The sequence below is a fragment of the Fundulus heteroclitus genome, chromosome 20, assembly GCF_011125445.2.
Source record: "Fundulus heteroclitus isolate FHET01 chromosome 20, MU-UCD_Fhet_4.1, whole genome shotgun sequence".
NCBI lineage: Eukaryota > Metazoa > Chordata > Actinopteri > Cyprinodontiformes > Fundulidae > Fundulus > Fundulus heteroclitus.
In genome coordinates, this window is record NC_046380.1 from 9,999,530 (window position 1) to 10,019,091 (window position 19,562).

The window sequence follows — 19,562 nt, forward strand, 5'->3', positions numbered from 1 at the left end:
CAAATAAACAAATGTAAAATGACAACATTCTAGCACGTAAAAAGCAAAGAAACGATAGAAATAATAAAGTAACAGTTGGCTTTTGTGTGTAAGCTGTCGTAAAATGTTATTTCTTTTTCTGCCCAACAGTTTCTGCACATGTGAAACTTCCAGGCAGTTGGTTCCTGAGCTGAGAGAGCATAGAAACTAAGGTCTCTGATGGTCTTCATGGTTTCTACCTGACCAGCAACTATCTAATGTATTTAGGCCCAGGTGCTTTGTAGACCTTCTACAATAATCTTAATCCTATCCTTTGACAAACAGGGAGCATGTGTAAAGACTAGATCCGTTTCCTTGGTGTTTCTCAGTAGGACTCTGTTAACAGCATTTTGGATGGGCTGTAGCTCCTGGAGTGATTTTTTTATAGAGATCTTTATATACAACATTGCAATAATCCAACCTACTGAAAATAAAAGCATGTACCAGTTTTTCTGCGTCCAGCTTAGATAGGAAATCAATCATTCTGACAATGCAGTAAAGGTGGTACTGATCTGATTTATTGACAGGCTTCACTTGGTTGTTAAAATTCAGGACTGAGTCCACAATAACTCTTAGTTCTTTTTGCTTGCTCTGTGGCTTTTTGCCCCTTGGAAACTAACTGAGTGCTGATTTCAAACCTTAAATCTTTCGAACCAAAGATGTAAGGTTTTATTTGCACTGTGCTTCAGGACTTTTAGGTAAATTAAGTCATGGATATTTTGCACACACTGACTCAGTGACTTAGGTGGACCATTGTCATGGCATAACGCATAAATATAGTTTCATGTTATCAGCATAGATATTTTATGAGATGTTGTTGTAACCTATAATCTGAGTGGTATCACATGGATGGTGAAGGAAAGGTGCCTGAGAATAGAGCCTTGAGGTACCCCATGGGTTCTTTGTTTGCTCTTATTTATAATTACTACATGACTAATGGCTCTGGTCTATCAAGTAAGAACTGAACCAATTAGACACTTAGACTTAGACAACTTTATTTGTCATTTTGTATGCACAGAGTGCGTATAGAACGAAAATTTGTTTGCATACAGCTTGAAAAATCACAGTAAATTGCAGTAAATTAGAGTAAATTACAGGACAAGGTGCAGCGGTGATTTTTGTAAACAATTGAAATGTAAACAATCTTCACAATGTAAACAATGCAGGGGAAATAGACAGTGTACGATTTCACAGTGTACAGGTGAGTATTATTAAAAACTGTGTAGTTTGCGAATGTGGTACGGAGTCCATTTCGTGGCTTCAGCAGTTCAGCAGTCTGAAGCATATGTGCAAATGTGTAAATGTGTAAATGTGCAGATGTTCAGAGTCCATTTTTGGCTTCAGCAGTTTCAACGGTCTGATGGCATATGTGCAAATGTGCAATATGCGAATGTGGTACAGAGTCCATTTTGCATTTTGCGGCTTCAGCAGTTCAGAGTCCCCACAAAACTCAGACAATCCTGCCCATTGTTCCAACCTATCAATAAGGACGCTATTTTCTTATTATGGGAATATCCGGGAAGACGCCGACAATGGAAAGAGCTGATCAGTCATGTGAGGTAAACGTTTGCTACGCCAGGAATTATTCTGCAAATGTGTTTCCATCTCCCATTTTGTGTATTAACTCTTTTTTTTGTCACAAAAGCCAAAAGGTGAACGAAATTAAGGAAGTTATTTTGAATTTTGCCATTTCAATCAAACATTTCTAATGCAATATTTAAAAATGCACATAAAAAAAACGTTGATGGATACACGGCTATACACTACTGCCTAAAAGTCTGGGGACATTCAAAAAGTTTCATGTTTTTTTCCAAGAAAACTGAGATTTTATCAATTAAATGAGTGGCAAAATTAACTGAAAATATAGTCAAGACACAGACAAGATTAGAAATAATGATTTGTGCTTGAAATAATAATTTTGTCCTTCAAACAATCCTCAATTTGCAGCAATGACAGCCTTTCGGGCGTTTGGCATTCTAGCTGTCAATTTGTTGAGGTAATCTGTTTCACCGCATTATGAACATGGGTTGATGAACAGCTCTTATGCACTATATGGTCAAGGTGCTCCAACAGCAGCCCAATGGTGTTGAGATCTGGTGACTGCACTGGCCACCCCATTATAGACAGAATCCCAAGTACTATACAAGGACAGGTTATTTGCCGTCTTAGCATTTACCACACTGACAATGTCTAGACTGTATTTCTGATGAAGTTAATGTTAATTCAGTTGAAGAAAATAAGTTTTGTTAAACACTGTAAAGGGCATTTATATTACGATTCAATTCAATTTTATTTATATAGCACCAATTCATGAAATATGCCATCTCACGGCACTTTCCAAAGTCAAATTCAATCAGATTATACAGGTTGGTCAAAACGTTTCCTCTCTAAGGAAGCTGCATTCACTCCTCCTAAAAGAGCATAGAGCCACATTGGACAGTTGTCTGCATTGTCCACGGCTTTGCAGCAATCCCTCATATTCCACTGTCGCATGAAGTACATCCACGTATTGATTTCTTTTAGGCATTTACTCAGTGCTTGAACTGGTCCATAGTTACCTGGTGACATGGTGATGTAAAGCTGTGTGTCGTCTGCATAGTTATGATAGCTGATGTTGTTGTTTTTTATGCTCAGAGCTAGAGGGAGCATGTACATATTGAATAGGAGGGGACCCAGGATGGACCCTTGGGGAACCCCTTTAATTGACCCCAAACGTTTGAGTGGAAGTAGACAGAGCCTAAATTGGTCCGATTTATGTTTCAATAGTGGTTTGGGGACAGGTTCTTGAATTATTGGAGGTTCCTCATTTAGCATAACTATTGGAATTGGTTTGCTGAAATAAAGAGCAAACAAAACTCTTGTTTTTGAGTTGGACGTTAGTTTCCAAACTCAGCTCTTTGAAAGTATGTACCTCTGAGGGAGCAGGCATTATGAAGGACTGATCAACTACTCAGATACGGAGTTGGGGTAAAGAAAGTTATGTCACATTGGGCAGACTGTGAGCAATGGATTTGGCCATGTTTTTTTTTTTTCTAAAACACCTCCTGTAAAACACATCTTTAGACTTCAGTAACACCGAATTTCCAAAAAATGTCTAAGGATATGTCCAAATTAAGCCACTCTCCTGTGATCTGAAACGCATAACAACATCATTAAATGAAGACATTAATCACATTTAGTCTGGCACAATCATTAAGTATATAATTTATATATACAAGTTATGGTGACATGTTTCAAAAGTTTCTGCAATAAGATTAATTATGTGAGAGGCACTTTAACATGGACTGGAAGTCATGTAGTCCACAGATTGTTTCAAACATCGGGATGCTACCTGAACTGGTAAGACAATTACTTTGATCAGATCTAATGTCTGGCAAAGCCTATCAATGAGATGCAGTAGGAAATAAAAGAGATCTCTTACAGATGGAAGGTCAAATTCAGGATGCGTGTATATGGATGTGTGCAATACACATCCTCTAACTTGTGACAAATGTGGACCTATTTTCCAGTATTCACGCAGACATTGCGACTGGATGAATGGTAGACATATTGTTTTCCTGACTCACAGGGATTTAAGCTGACATTCATCTGACAGTTCATTGTTGCCATTTTTAACTCGCAAATTTCCCCCTTTATGAAAAATACATCATTTTAAATTCTCCTCTGTCAGTTCCTCCCCGGCTGATTTATATTTTAATAGTTCTCGCTTTGATAGTGGGCCTCGGCGAGTGTCCTTCAGGCGGTGCAGAGGGAGAGGCCAGCTGGCACCAGCTTGGTGTGTTTAGGTAACACTGTCAGCTTCCACCATTAGATACTTTCCTATAAGGAGGTTTCATCTTATTATGTAACCGCTCCTCTCTGCGCAGGACAGCTTTTTACACAGATAGGTTTAGATAAAATTTTCATCAGTTATGAACAGTGCGCTTCATGGGCCACATCAATGTATGGCATGATTCTAGACAGCAAAGAAACAGCAAAACCTGGCAGAAAAGGTTTATTACATAAACATGAAATTACTGACATAACGTTAATTAGGAAACACAGTGGGTTTTAGTGCATTATGAGTTAACAGTTGTATTGTAAGGTCTGGAGTTTTACTGAGTTGTAGCAGTACCTTGATTCTTTTCCGTTTCAGACTGCTGGGTTTAGGTGTCAGACGTAGCGAATCACGTTTGACTCTGGAGTCTCTAGAAGCCCAAATCATCATCTTTCTGCAACCTTGACTAGCCGTTGGTATCAGCTGGTTCGGCTTTGGTTTGTCGACAACCATGTTACTGGTTATCACAACCAAAGTGCTGGATTTCCAAAGTCTTGTGGGTCTTTTCAACACAGCCTAGCAAGCTTGAGTCATTCGGTCGTGTTCTTTTAAGATAAAAAATAATTTTATTTCCTGGCTACACTTTTATTATGAGCCATACTTGTTCGGTCTTTCTCTGATTCTACTGTCTGACACGTTTTTACAAAGCCCCACACTGCCTTCACTTGAATTAGCTGCAACAACTACTCCTGAGATGATTTAAATGTTTTCGATTTATGAAAAAAAAAAAAAAAAAAAAACATTCACACTGGAGAATAAAAGTATTCAGAAATGGCTTTAAATTGTTTTCTAGACTGATGAGCAGCAACATTTGCTTCTTCATGTTAAGAGAATTTGTATTTCTTTTTTGTCATTGTGTAAAAACCCACCTGTATGCTCCAGACCACCAAACTGCAAAGTTAATTACTCCTGCTTATGATAATCAAATGAAGTACGTTTGATTAGAATGTATGGGAGCTACTTTTCTGCAAAAAATATAGATGGACTTTATTTTTTCCATAACTGTTGTACTGCGACCAAACTATATTTAATATGTTTAAAACTGTCTGGACCAGTCAAAATAAGTAAAATACCATCTTTTTGACAAAGGTTAACCGATTTGAAGAAATAAACAATTTTGTTGACTAACAACAGCTACGTTTACATGGACAAAAGTAATCTGAGATTTGATAACTGCGCATGTCAGAGTGGTTGTATTCTGAACAAAGCCAGGTGCATATAAACACACATTAAGATCGTATTAATTGATTGGGTGCCCATGTAAAAGGTTTGGATTTTTTATTTAATTTTTAATTCGAATACTTTCAATCCGACTGCAAACTTTTGTGCATGTAAACATAGCTAGTGAAGACCAACAACACTAAATTTGCTTTACAACTGCTGCTATAGATTTATGACCAGGGAAGTAACGTCCAAACTACAAATTAAAATGCATCTACAGTCTAATATTTATCAATGATAGCATCCATCTCTCAAGTGCCAGAAGAAAGGTGTTTGAAGACTAATTTCTATTTTTTTTTTCTCTTTTTCAATTTAAGAAGAGGGAGGAGAACCTAACAGGAATCAAGGCTTGGAACCAGCTTTGATCTATAATCAACAGAACCTCCAAAACCAGTGGGCTGTACTCTGGTCTCTGGCACCGGGTTTTAGATGTCTGGAGGTTCCCCACTCTGAATTAAGGAGCGGATGAAATGCTTTAATAAAGCTATGCTGAGTACAAGTCCAAGGTCTAGTATAAAGAAAAAAACATTAGCTCAATAACGTGGTGCACAATGCAAAATATTGCAACTCAATATTCTGGAGACTTCACTAGGATCTGAGAAACCAACCAAAAGCACACTTTGGGAATGCGAGATTTTTCTAAACCAGATTCTTTATAAAAACAGAGACCCAGTACATCAACACTCATAACTGTGGTCAAAATTATTTCTCACAGCTGTGGTTGTTTTCACATTCACAGTTTCAAACGTGTAATCATTTTATTGAGTTAAGGACTGGTTCAAATTCAAGGTTTACCACATTAAACAATATCAAAAGAATGACTACTTATAGATTATGTGAAAGCTTTTGCAAAGCTCTTTATTTGCAAAATAATATTTATGTACGACAAACTTTGAAGTACATTGACAAGATATTCAGAAAACACCTTTTAAAAAAAACTTTCTAAACTGTTAAGGTCATAAAAACATTAATATTTGACAGGTTCCGGGATATGACCTGCAGTGAATAATAGGTCATCTTGGTGTGACCTAAAGTGTGGCCAGGGCATTTAGAAATTAACTGGAGAGAAGCAGTTAAAGTAGGAAAAAGGTCAAACCTTAGATGTTTGTGGGACCTAAACCGGGATGTTGCGTATACGGTTGGACCAAAGTGCGGAGAGAAACATGGAATGAGCATTGTGACACTTTTAATAATGACATAGAAAATGTACAAAGAAGAGGACACAAAATACAAAATACGAATCTAAAAAAATAATTCATTAATATGGAAAACACCAGACAGACAGTAATGAGCCAAGAGAAACTAACAAGTACGGCAAAACCATATAGAATATAATAAGTAACAATGAAATAATGAAAACACAAAAAATAAACCCAAAACTCAAACACCTGTGGAATATGACATAACCTGTAATGATAGGCATGGACATTTCTTTTTCCCATGACATTATTTCTCAAATGGCGTCGTTCTGTAAGCTGATTTGTGAACACCGACTAGGACAGGTGTGGGTTGACATTGTTTGATCACTTGCGACATGACATAAACATTTCTTACAGAGTGTATTTTCAACAATCAATAGCAATGGAAAGCGTTGTATGTATATATTCTCCGATTTACATGGTAAGAGGTCAGACATGAATGAATAAATACAAAGTCTGTACATTTACCAATAATTACGTACCCAGTGTTGGTTGACGTGGAGATACACATTGAGCAGAGCCGGGTCTAGCAAAGGCCCAATTTATGATTTTAATTCTAAGTTCAAGCTCCCAAAGCATTTTTTAGATGAACCTGTATCAAATCTGAAACATTACATAAGGGGGAACATGGTGGGTCTTTCCTTTTCTACTCTGATAGGTGTGTGGTAGTCAGAGAAGCTGTTTAAAGAATAGCATTCTGAAAGTGTCCCAGATTCAGCTGAGTCATCCAATCTCTGCTCCGATTATAAATGTAGATTGTGAGCAAGTACTTCCCGAGGTTATGAAGATGCTTTGTTGCTGTTTTTTTCTATGAGCCTTTTAGTGAAGAGCTTCGTTTTTATTTTTTCTTCTTTCCTAAGTGGGATGAAAGCAAACAAACAGGTAGCCTTCAGAGCATTCAGTGAAGGGAGGGAAACAGAAAGAAAGCAAATACTCGTCAACTCACTTCTTTTTTTGTGTGTGTTTGACAGAAATGAAGAAATATCTATTATGTTTAATCAACTGTTTTGTATCTGTATAATCCCCCCCCCCAATCAAATGTAAGACATTTGGGTGAATCTGTTCGCTTTCTTGGAATAGATATTTGGGAAACCAGATGGGATTTTGGTTTCTGGTGAACAGAACAATATTGCAGTCTCCAGCCAGACACTGTTTGTGTTTTGTGCCCATTATGAGTACCTTTTGACTGTGGAGTAAATGAGCTTAACAAACGGGGAGGGAGAGGAGAGAAAGCGCCGCTAACAGGAGGAATCGGCCGGGTTTGTGTACAGGCACACGCCGATGTTCAAAGGAAAAAAAAGCGTCCGCCTTCGGTTTCCCTGAATTAATTCAGCTTTGCGGCTAATTTTCTCCACTGCTTGGGTGTGTTGACAAGGAGCTACTGCTTTCCTCCCGCTCTGATAAAGCGCCTCGGCTTTATCTAGGCACAACCTCTGCTTCCATTTCTTTGTGCACGGGGCCTTTCTCGGCGCTCCTTTAAGGCACGTCCAGACCTCGTTGGGCACAAACGACAGAAATCCACTTTGGTAGTTTAGATGGTTTGGCCTAATAAAGGGAAGGGGGGGGATCAAAACAGTGACCCAATTCCCCCCACGGATGAGCAGCGGATACTCTGTCAGTCAGTAATTAGGTTCATCTAATGTGGGAGGGGATGAGTGGAAGTAAATGGGTGTAGCGGCTGATGTTTTCACCAGGCTTTGTCCGGATGTTAAAAGCTGCAGTGGCGTGAAGCTCGAGAAAGAAAGAAAAAAAATAGAAAAAGGAAGCCTAAAGCAGGAAGAGGAGTTCTAGTGAATCATAATTAGTCCGCTACAGTTCTTCTCACATACTATTACCGTCCTTATCTCAGCCAAAATGTTTCATCGCCTGCTGCTCTATTAGTCTTTTTTTTTTTTGGTGTCTTATCTGTCCTTGGCTCATTCTCTCCTCCGTCTTCCCTCTCCTCTCCTCTCTTTTCCTGTCCTTCCTCTCCTGATTTGCAGCCTTTTCTTCCCTGCAGGCTCAGACGAAGGCCCCAGATGACTGACAGGTCACACACAGCTGACCTGGCCTTTACCTGGGCGCTGCGCGGCCTCAGTGGCGCTGGTATAGGTGCCCAATTACAGAACGGGTTCAATCAATAGCCCCTCTGCCACTTTTTGTCTTGTTTTTTGTTTTTTTTTGGGGGGGGGCTTCCTCTTATTGCCACGACTACCCGACTGGCTGACAACCCTACTGGGAACCTGAGAGGTGATTGCGAGCAGCTTTGGAGCCTGAGTAATTATGCTTTGCCTCTGATAACAGCGGCATTAGACAAGGTGAGCAGCTCCTCGGTTGGTAGTTGGTGAACTCCATCGAGCTGTCCCTTTTTTTTCTATTTCCACCCCCGTTATGCCAAATCTATCAGAATTTTATATCGTCTCGCTTGTTCGTCCGGGCTTTTTTTTTGCTGTAAGTAGCTTCTGTTGTGCTCTGGAAAATGGTTGACGTGACACGAACATCTGGAAGCACATAATGGATTTTGCCTCTTCACTGTCATACGACATGACTGAGCCAGATGAGGAGAGACAAGTCTGTGTTTCTTTCCTCTTTTTTCCTCCTTTCTTCCCTCTTTCTCTGCTCTTGTACAAGTGCATTAGAGGCTCTGCTGACTTGAATCAATGCTGCCTCCCCCCCCTTTGCCCTATCATCAAAGTAAGATTTAAATGAATTAAAGCCCTCTGGTAATAAGGAGGCAGATTGAGGAGCGCTCTTTGTTTCACTATCCCCTACCAAAAAAAAAAAAAAAAATGGTGGGAAGAATCAGGGTTGCTCAGTTACAGCCCCACGTTGAAGTCTTGCGATTTTGGACCTTGCACCTTGCCTCTGCTACTGGTGTCTCTTCTCAGTTGACGAGATCAGAGTGGGTGCGTGTAATTGCAATCAGTGCAGGGACGGGAAAGAAGGTGGAAGAAGAAGTAGGGGTGGAAAAGAAGGAAAGGCAAAGAAAGCAATGCAAGACAGATTACAGCAAAAGAAAGAGAGTGTGTGTGTTTGCATCTGTCTGTGTGTTTGAGATGCAAAGAGCGAGACGGAGTGAAGGAGAGTGCAAGCCAGAGAGGGAGAGGAAGGCAGAGGGAGGGGAACTGATGTAGTGAGAGAGAGAGAGAGAGAGAAAAAGAGAGAGAGAGAGAGAGAGAGAGAGAGAGGGGTGGTTACGTGGAACAGCACCCCACTTCATCAGGCAGCATACGGCAGACCTGCAGTGCGATCACACAGCATAGCAATGGGGCTATGAGAACGAGAAGCGGAAAGCCAAGAGAGACGAGAGCAAGAAGGAGAGGGGGGGTGGCAAGTTGAAAAGAAGCGCTTGAGGGATTTGCTCGGATGAAAAGAAGGTGGTGGTGGTGGTGGTGGTTGGGATGATCAGTGGCTGCATAGCCCATCGTGGATGTTGGAAGGACGTGGCAGCAGTGGCTGAGGTGCAGGCAGGTCTGTGGTCTTCTGTGTCGGAGTAGGAAGGCTTCAGGACGCTATGCCCTGTGAGCAGTGAAGGGGTGGGGGGGTGGTGGTAAGTGTGCGTGTGCGTGTATGTGTGTGCGTGTGTTCCTGCATCAGCGCTGCCTGCATGTCTCAGACAGGCGAGGGATGCAGCAAACCTCTGCCCTGAGCTCACAGGCTGCTAGCTGCACCCAGCAAGGCGAAGAAGAGCCAGGTGGTCTCGGAGCAGGAGGCGGGGGGTTGCTCGCCTCATGAAGGAGCTGGCCTAACGCGCACCGTGGTCCCACGGCGGTTCCTCGCTTCAGGGGAGGGGAGAGAGAGAGAGCTCACCTGCCGAGCGCTGGATCTGAACCTGGATTTACGGCTCCGAGGAGAGAGGAGACAGACAGCGAGCCCCCATCGGAAGGTGTGTGAATGCCGGGCTGCACCGGGGGCACCGGGAGCACCGAGGACACTGAGCCTTTTTGCCGCGCAGCTCACCTGGAGCGAGGAATATCTTCTTGGATTTGAATATGAATTGAGGAGTTTGGAATCGGCTGCCTGGAAATCCGGCGTTTCTTTCATGTGGGATTTACAATATGTCTACCTGATCGTACTCTGTGTGGCTCTGGAGTAAGGACGCAACATGATTTGAGCGAAATTTGTATTCCTTGAGTTAAAAAAAAAAAAAAAAAGAATAATAATGAATAAAAAAAAAGAATAATGATAACATGGGTACCTCAACAGTACTTTAGAATGCTGCTACCTTCATTGTATGAGCCTTGTCCTAGCTCTCAAAGAGGTTGACCAATGAAGCCATGGGACTCAGCCAGAGCTTTACAAGTATGTGGTGAAAACCCCGTCCGCTTTGTTTTTATGGGGAACTGAATATATCTGTGTTGCACCCCTGATGATTTTAGGATGTTTGATTTCCAGGGAGATTTCTAGCGTAGCAAACCAATGTGTTATATAGGAAAATGTCTGCTCCCTTTTTTTCCCTCAGCCTAATATATCTAGCCTTTTTCATTTGTAGTGTTCGGTTGTCGTTGTAGCTGGAGACTTTTCTTTTCTTTTCTTTGCTTTCTTTTTTTTTTTTTCACACTTGCTCATCTGCTCACTAAAGGAATGTTTAGTGAACCTTGTTTGCTGGAAGATGCCACGGTGGCTCAGTCCAATATAATTAGCAAAACCAAGCTTCAGATGGGCTTCCTTCCCCGCACTACCTCCACCCTCGCCTGACATCTCCAGTCAGTCACACTAGCACCAGTAGGTGTAATATTAGTCTAGTCAGTCCCCTGCAGGGGCCTAAGCGTCGCCCGCAGCACTTCCTATCCCCCCCCCCCCCCCCCTTGTGTTTGAGTTTAGCCGGGCCCCCGCCTGTACAGTGGGAGCCCCTCATCCCCAGCCTGGACCCTGTCTCCCCCTCACCCCGCCTGGTGCTGCTGCACTCGGCTCTGCCTCTGCTGGCCGAGGATGATGTGGCAATGCCATGTGTCGTCCTCTGAGTGCCGCTGCTACCGGCTGAACGGCTTCTCCCTGCTGAAGCGCTTCCCTCTCTCGGCAGATGGGGCCTGTGGTAAAGCCCTGGACCAGCCGGTCGGAGAGTGGCTGGAGCACGTGGGGCTGCCGCAGTACGAGAGCAAGTTCCTGCTCAATGGCTTTGATGACCTACGATTCATGGTGAGTCACCTGCAGCATGTCGTCTCGGGGGTGGGGGGGGGGGGGTCGCTTCCACTTTGTCTCACAGCCGTGCCCTGCCCGTGTCAGCACCCGGCTCAGTTTTGTCTTTCCATGTCACCCTCACCCAGCGCTCGTCTCCCACAAGCTCCACCCATTCTGTTGCTCTTTCTCACCCACGCCTTTCACTCTTCCTCATTAACAGGTTTGGCCTTCTCCTTAGTATCTCATCTTCAACTCTGTGCTGTTCACGAGCCGGAAGAACTTTACGGCTCCTCGGCGAATCGTTTTTAAAGACTACGTGTTGCCACCAGTGGGAAGACATATAACAGCGAGAATCCATTAGCCTTTCACCCCCAGAACTTCCAAGCGTACAACCTTTGACTGAAGGAACTTTCTTTTAAACACCTAAATCTCGCTATGGTGCAATTTATATTTTTCAGAATTGTTCTAAATTTTTCTGAGCCAACAATGTAGCCAGATGATCTAATCATGTGGTTCACATACAGTTAGACCAGGTATTTGCATACTCTGTAAAAGTCAAAAAATCTTCTATTTTTTAAATGAATGGCTCACATTCAGTTTAAGCAAACTTTTTACAGCATAAGGGAACTAAAAGGAAGTAAAACTTTCTTAAAATTAGTGTATTTTTCCCTGATTTGAGCAGGTAAATAAGACTATTTGCCAATGGAATAAGATTTGTGCACTTAAAATAAGAACAATTCATCTTCATTGTCTTATTTCAAGTGCAGGATAACTAATTATCTTATTTCAGGGGTCAAATACTCATTCCATTGGCAAATAGTGTTATTTATCTGCTCAAATCAAGGACAAATATGCTAATTTCAACAAATGTTTACTTACTTTTAGTTCCTTTTTACAGTAGGATTTGCAAAATGATTTAGGTTTTTTTTCTGTTGCTAAATTCCACTGCAATCATAGATTATTTTCTTAAATTTCAGAAGAGTACATAAACTGAGAAAGCATTTTTAAACAAGTTGGGAAAGTTTACATTGCAATGTACTAGCTTTTAAAAGCTTCTGATGGTAAAATTGAGGCATACCTGTGAATTTATTTTAAGACGGCGCATCAGACACACTGCTGCATTAGATGACATAATGGAAAAATCTAAAAATATTGGCCAAGAAATCGGGAACATAATTGCTGTTCATCCTTGGGTACAACTTCTAGATGGTTGAAGGTACCTTACTTGCCTGCGTAAACAACACAGGGACGTCCAGCCATTATACCAATCAGGAAGAAGATTTCTGTGTTCTGTGTGCCAGAGATTAACTTGGTGTGAAATGTGCTCGTCAACCCGAAAACAAAAGCAAAACACCTTGAGAAGAAGCCATCTTTCCAAAACAAACCTAAAAAAAAAAGATTTGGAAACCCACCCATGGACACGGACCCTAATTTTTCAACACCAGCTCTATCAGGAGGACATTGTGAGAGGTTTCATGAAAGGGTCACTGATCAAATTTGACCGGGTCAGTTTGAAAGCCAACCCAACCAAATAATTTGGAAATATACGTTCACATCTGAATCTGGAGAACGTTGAAATCTGTTCCCTTAAAAAGATTCTCTCACTCATTATGGCATTTAGCAAAATAATAATAATTTTGATAATCCTCACTCATCTAAAAAACACAAAACAGTCGAGTATGATTTAATGCCAGACAAAGAGAGGAAAAACAACAATTCCCTGGCAAAACGTCCTCTAAATAGATATGAAAATGATTACTTATATAATATTTAGATTTAAGAATTTAGGAATTAAATCCCCAATTTATTGTCAATAAAAACTGACAGAAAGGAAGCTGCAGCGACCAACACAGTCTCTCCACAATCTCACCAGACAGGAAAAACTCTTGGTTTTACACATATGGGAAAACCCATATATGTAAAATTAAACCCACTTTAAAAAAAAATAGTTTAAGTTATTTGTGTTGTGGTGCTTTAATGGATTTATCCTAATGTGTGTGTTTTGCGTTGCAGATGATGAAGGGGAAGTGCAATGTGGCAAAACTTTTTTTTTTTTTATTGTTGCAAAAATCAAATTCAATTAAATGTACAGCCTCATTTGCAGATGATAAAAACAAACTTTGTGTATGGTTGCACACCCACTCCTACCTCTGCACCCTTTTCTTACTTTCCCCCAAAACGCTTGCCATAACTGTACAAGATATCAAAGCACTACAGCAGCATGCTTTAATTCGGGGGTTTATAGATGCTCATTAATATTATAATTTAAATACGCATGTTAGAGAGCCGACTTTGATTTTTCATCCCAAATTTATCATTTAGCCTGTAAATAAATGATCATTGCACAATTTCTATGGCACGACTGTTAAAAAGCGCACGATCATATAATTCTTTAAACGTTGACACATTTTCTCTATGATTTACTCCCTCACCCCCCACCCCCCGCCCCTCCTCCACAGAACTATGTCAGATTACATTGAACAATTTCGCTGAACTTTTGCTCAAAGGATGTCCACAATCTGACTAAAAGCCTTATCATGTTTCCTGTAAAGAACACAGCGTGGAAAGCTGATAGCTCAGTCATCAGGGACTGTGGAAAACAGAATTAGATTTCCCTTCCACCGGTCATGTTTCTCAGAAAACACGGCTGCGTGTTGTATAAAAGCGGGCCCAGAGGGCTAACTGTGGACATTTCTCAGACCACAGAACTATGTCAGGACCAGAGGTTACATGTTACATCTATTTGTCACAGCTGAGCTTGGTTAACTGAGATCAGTAAGCGCAAGGAAAAAGAGGAAACGTTCTGCTGCTCTCGCCTTCTGGGGAAGTGTCTGCTCGCCGGATAGTTGCAGGTGTTTCAGAACACGTGATGGCTCCGATACCGAATTGGGGCGCTGACCCCATCTTCAGATCCGTGAAGGATCGTGTGGCAACGAGGCTGCGTGAGTCATACAGGTCTAGATATGTTGAATTAAAGGATTACATCAAGAACGAGCCGGATGGCATAAAGCTGAATCAACGAATCACTCATCTATTAATCTGCTTTAATCCTCTTACACTGATATTGCCGCATATAGTACATCATGTCAAAAAATACATTTCAGGTAAAAAAAAAAAATTCTCTCAGTGTTAGCCTTTTCAACTTTCCTAATCAAACCATAACCCAATACACTATTATTATTACTATTATAATTATTATAATTATTATTATTATTATTATTATTATTATTATTATTATTATTATTATTATACTGCATTGATTTAGCTATTTTCTAAGGGTTAGGCCTGCACAATTGTGATCATGCCATACCATCCTAAAGGTTGTTATACTGAGATGACAATATCACTCAGGGGAAATAAAACGAGGTTTCCAGAACAAGAACTAGTTAAATACAACTGGATAACTCAAAAACGTGCTTCAATTAGTCCAATATCGATAGAAATAAATTATTGTAAAATCTTTCAAAAAGTGAAAGGTTGGCAAATGACGTCATGCATTAGCTTGCATAACATCATTGCGCAATCTGTGTAACCTACTCCCTGTCAGGCTATTGCTAGCCTGGTTCAATTTAACTTAATTTACAATACACCTGCTCTCATCTGTGTGCTTTTCTATTGTTTGTGTAATAATAATCATCTTTATTGTCATTGCAACGAAATTTGTTCTCTGCATTTAATCCATCCCCTTGGGCAGCAGTGGGCTGCCATTGTGCTAGCCTCGTGAGACCATCCTGATCTCGCGAGCTTTCAAGGTTTCACTCGCAGATCAGTCTGGCTACTCTCCGTTAAAGAAAATTTGGAGCCGTTCACCAAACGAACGTCCAATCAGCGTTGGCTTTGAGGCGGGTTGAGGTGTGACGCAACGAGAAGCGCGACAGTTCAGTCTAAAGAACATGGCGGCTTCAGCCGATGAAACTAGCGTTAGCGTGGCTATCGAGCAAGTTTTATCGGAATTACAGAGTATTTCTCTGCTGAGCTAACGAGCCTTTACCTGCAGCAGGAAGAGTAGCTTGGCTTGTGGTTGTGTTTTCGTCGTCGCTCGTAACAGAGTGACGACGAATCTGATTGGTTCATTTGGCCCGTCTATCACCAACATAGGCCAATCAGCTAACCAGTATTTTCGCCCCTTCCCAAAATTACTTCAACGGAAGGTTTCCAGATGGATATGCGGAGCAAATCTATCTGGCGGCGTCAGGTTACCACTGTGCAACGCCAGGGGAGCAATCTGGGGTTAAGGTTCTTGCTCAGGGACCCAGCGCAATGCTTTAACCACTAGGCCAACACTCCCCGAAATGTCTTTACAGCTACAGATTCTGATTTAGAAGCATAGAGTATATTCAATTGGATTTTTGGCCATTTCATTTAGAAAGACCAACCTAACAGTCATACTATTGAACACGCAGTGAGACCCAGGCTGGGATTGGAACCCACATCCTTCTTGTGGCAAGGCACCAGTGCTACCAACTGCACCACTGTGCAACAACTGTGTAACTTTACCCGCTTCAACGAAACGGCCCCAGCTTCCAGCCGCTTCTGGTTGTCACCAACCAAGCTTGTCCCGGGAAGATAAGGTTGTAAGTTAATGAAGCCAACATTTGCTGCATGCAGCAGAAGTCAGGAGCTTCGGTGCGGAGTGCCATGCTAAATCTTGATGCATCTCATCTTCAACCATATTAATAAACAGTTATGGCGGAAGGATGCAGCTTAGAGATCTTCTTTTTAGCGTTTGTAAAATGAATTGCCTTGACTTCCTCCTGTTTTTCTTTGGAATGTCTCCGATAAGTAGTATTTATTCACTCAGACCCTACGTTATCACACCCAGGAGAGTTAAAACTGGCTTACGGTGCAATCACTACCAGCTGAAGGGCATAGAGGGTGTACCTTCAACCAATGTCATCTGACGAAACCACTGCTCACATAGATATAATACAGTATGACCGCGTTTCGTTTTCAGACTATACGTGCATGTGCAATGGGAAGGAAAAAAAGAAACTTATTAGTAACAAAATGTTTTTTAGTTTTTATATACAGGACTGTCTCAGAAAATTTGAATATTGTGATAAAGTTCTTTATTTTCTGTAATGCAATCAAAAAACATGAAATGTCATACATTCTGGATTCATTACAAATCAACTGAAATATCGCAAGCCTTTTATTGTTTTAATATCGCTGATTATGGCTTACAGCTTAAGAAACCCAAATATCCTATCTCAAAATATTAGAATATCGTGAAAAAGTATACTAGTAGGCTATTCAACTAATCACTTTAATCGTCTAATTAACTCTAAACACTGCAGGGTTTCCTGAGCCTTGAAAAACACTCAGCTTGGTTCAGTAAACTAAATCACAAGTATGGTAGTGGTTAAGAGACGACATAAGATTCTCACAGTAACTGGTGTACTGACCATGGCATTACTGTCCTTGATTGGCCTGCCAATTCCCCTGACCTGAACCCCATAGAGAATTTGTGGGGTATTGTGAAGAAGAAGCTGAAAGACACCAGAGCCAACAATGCAAATGAGCTAAAGGCCGCTATTGAAGCATCCTGGGCATCCATAACACCTCAGCAATGCCACAGGCTGATTGCCTCCATGCCACGCCGCATTGATGCAGTAATCTGTGCAAAAGGATTCCCAACCAAGTACTGAGTGCATTAACGGAAATTTTCAAATGTTTGATTTTGTTTTGCTGTTATAATTTTTTTTTTTACTTGGTCTGAGGAAATATTCTAATATTTTGAGATAGGATTTTTGAGTTTTCTTCAGCTGTACGCCATAATCAGCGATATTAAAACAATAAAGGGCTTGCGATATTTCAGTTGCTTTGTAATGAATCCAGAATGTATGACATTTCATGTTTTTTAATTGCATTATAGAAAATAAAGAACTTTATCACAATATTCTAATTTTCTGAGACAGTCCTGTAAATTGCAGCTCAATGCTTTTTCCTCCCCTGCCTCCTGCATTCATGATCCCAATGGATTTTAGAGCGCTCTCCCACAGGATGCATGGCCTGCGGGGTTTTGATGCTTAACAGCCCGCTTAAACCAGAAGTTGAGCTTGTCGCCGGCTTCAGCTGGAAACCCCCGTACTCGACGAAGTTCCACGGAGCGCAGCGCAAAAAACAGTTGGCGTTTTTGTTTCGAAATAATGAGCAGACGTTTATGGTTATGTTTGACAAGCGGAAAGCAAGCAGTGCTGTCAGCTACGACGGCGCATGTGTCTGGGGTTACGAGCAACACTCGCACCAGCTCGGTTAACGAAAGAAAGTAAGAGTAAGTTGTGATGACACATAGGAGAGCTCCATTTCCTGGCTGACCAGCTATTTTCATCCTAGTCAGGAGCAGTTTGATAGATGGCTTGTGTCACTTAGCTGGGCGACAATGAGTCACAGCGCACCACTGTCAAAGTTTAATCCAACTCAGCTTAGACCGGGACAGGACACAGCCTCAAATTGTTGCTGCATGGTGCATGGAGAAAATAAAATGTGTTTCAGAGTGAAATGGAGTTTGTACTGAAAAGACATCGGCCGTGAGTTTGTAGCTAAGTTTAAAGTGAGTAAGAGACATCAGAGTTATCACATGGACTTGAATTTTTTTATCACCATATATTGCGGTAAAGTTTTGATAACGACAAAGGTGATGATAAAAGACTGTTTACAGCTTCTTGCAGTCTTTTTCAGGTAACTGTGTGGCTCGGACTACATGTCGGTCAGCACCAATACGGTCCTATAAAACATTTAAAAATGTAACATATTAAAACAAAATTCGATTTACGTTTCATCAGGACTCTAGCTACATAAAGAAGTGTGATTTTATATATTACCAAACTGCACACAGTGGCTGCGTTTAATTATATTTTTGAATTTCTTCATGTTTGTTGATGCTCTCAATAAACCAACAGTGGAGAAAATAGCAAAAATAACAATCTTGACAATACTGGCAGTTTGTGAGGGGGGGGGGGTTTCAGACACCACTAGTTGGGTTTAATCATTGCCAAGATTGATCCAAATTCTTGTCACGATAAGGAATTTTTCAAGATAACGATAAAACGATACGATAAAGGCCCAGGCCTAATCAGAGTATTCCCAAAGATTACCTGGAAGTGTGTGAAATAGTCTGACCACCGGGGCGCTTACACAGACGGCAACCTGGCCTCCAGGGGAAGCCGTCCATGAACATGGTTTACTGTCAGCATTTTCAACCTCTCTCAATTCAAGTTCCTAAGGTTAAAAAAAACTTAGTTTGTTAAGACTTGTACATGGGAATACAGCAGGTTACTACATACCTCAGGCTGAAGGTATAGTTGCAGTAGTAGCTTACAGTATTTTAAACATTACTGACTTAAGTTACTTAAAGTTACCTAAAGTGACTTAAGTTACTTAAATGTAAGATAAGATAAGATAAGATAAGATAAGATAAGATAAGATAAGATAAGATAGGCTTTATTGATCTCACATTGGAGAAATTCACATGTCACAAATGTGCACCTATCGCACAACAGTCAATACTTAAGTAGGAGGCTCATTGTATGTACATGGATTTCCTTCGCATTGTTTATTGAAACAAGCATTTTTTATATATTTCAAACAAGTTCTCCCCTCACTGCTTTGCTGCAAATGTTGCTCTAGCCTTCATGTAGGTGCATTAAATAATGATTGTCGTCAAACGAGCTGTGCCAAACATTACCTTAAAAAGGCATTTTTAATTCATAACATGTTGTGCTCTAACGCGTTGCTTTATTTACAGTTGTTGTAAAGCGCACAGACGAATCTTGCTGCCCGCTGGGCGTTTAGAGTCGCTGGTTCGTGGAAACTCCCAAGGCCAAAAATGTGACGGGGGACTGCAGGTCATCAAGCATTCAGATGCTCTTGTTCGTGTCACAACTAATGTGTCTGCTGAACTTGATGCATCAAAGAGATAAATCATTAGGCTCGCCAGTCAAATTACCCATGCAACCTCCAGAAAGATGTGGAGGTTGGCAAACAAGATAAAGGTCAGAGTAGTCAGGCTACTGTTGTGAATGTTTAATATTGTGCCCTTTTAGGCGGTGCCAGACTTGTTTCAGATGTGATCGATCAGAACTCATTTGCGGGACTCGTTGTAAAGGTGGTTAGGCTGATCAGTAGATGGCAGCACTATGGCTCATTTTCTATTCAGGTTTGATTGGATTCCTTTTCCCCAAAATGACAGCCACAGAATGATCCCC

General features: G+C 41.1%; 1 protein-coding gene across 6 annotated transcripts in view; it reads left to right on the forward strand.

Moving 5' to 3' along the window:
• The window catches only part of anks1ab (ankyrin repeat and sterile alpha motif domain containing 1Ab), a 72,064-nt gene that overhangs the window by 19,427 nt on the left and 33,075 nt on the right, over positions 1–19,562 (forward strand). For 4 of the 6 annotated variants that reach the window (XM_036124613.1, XM_036124614.1, XM_036124615.1 and 1 more), the window contains exon 3: positions 11,258–11,373. In XM_036124613.1, the coding sequence (XP_035980506.1) occupies positions 11,258–11,373 (116 nt within the window). Of the gene's footprint in view, positions 1–9,391; positions 10,537–11,257; positions 11,374–19,562 lie in introns of those variants that run through there. The other 2 variants (XM_036124619.1, XM_036124617.1) reach the window with 2 other exon arrangements.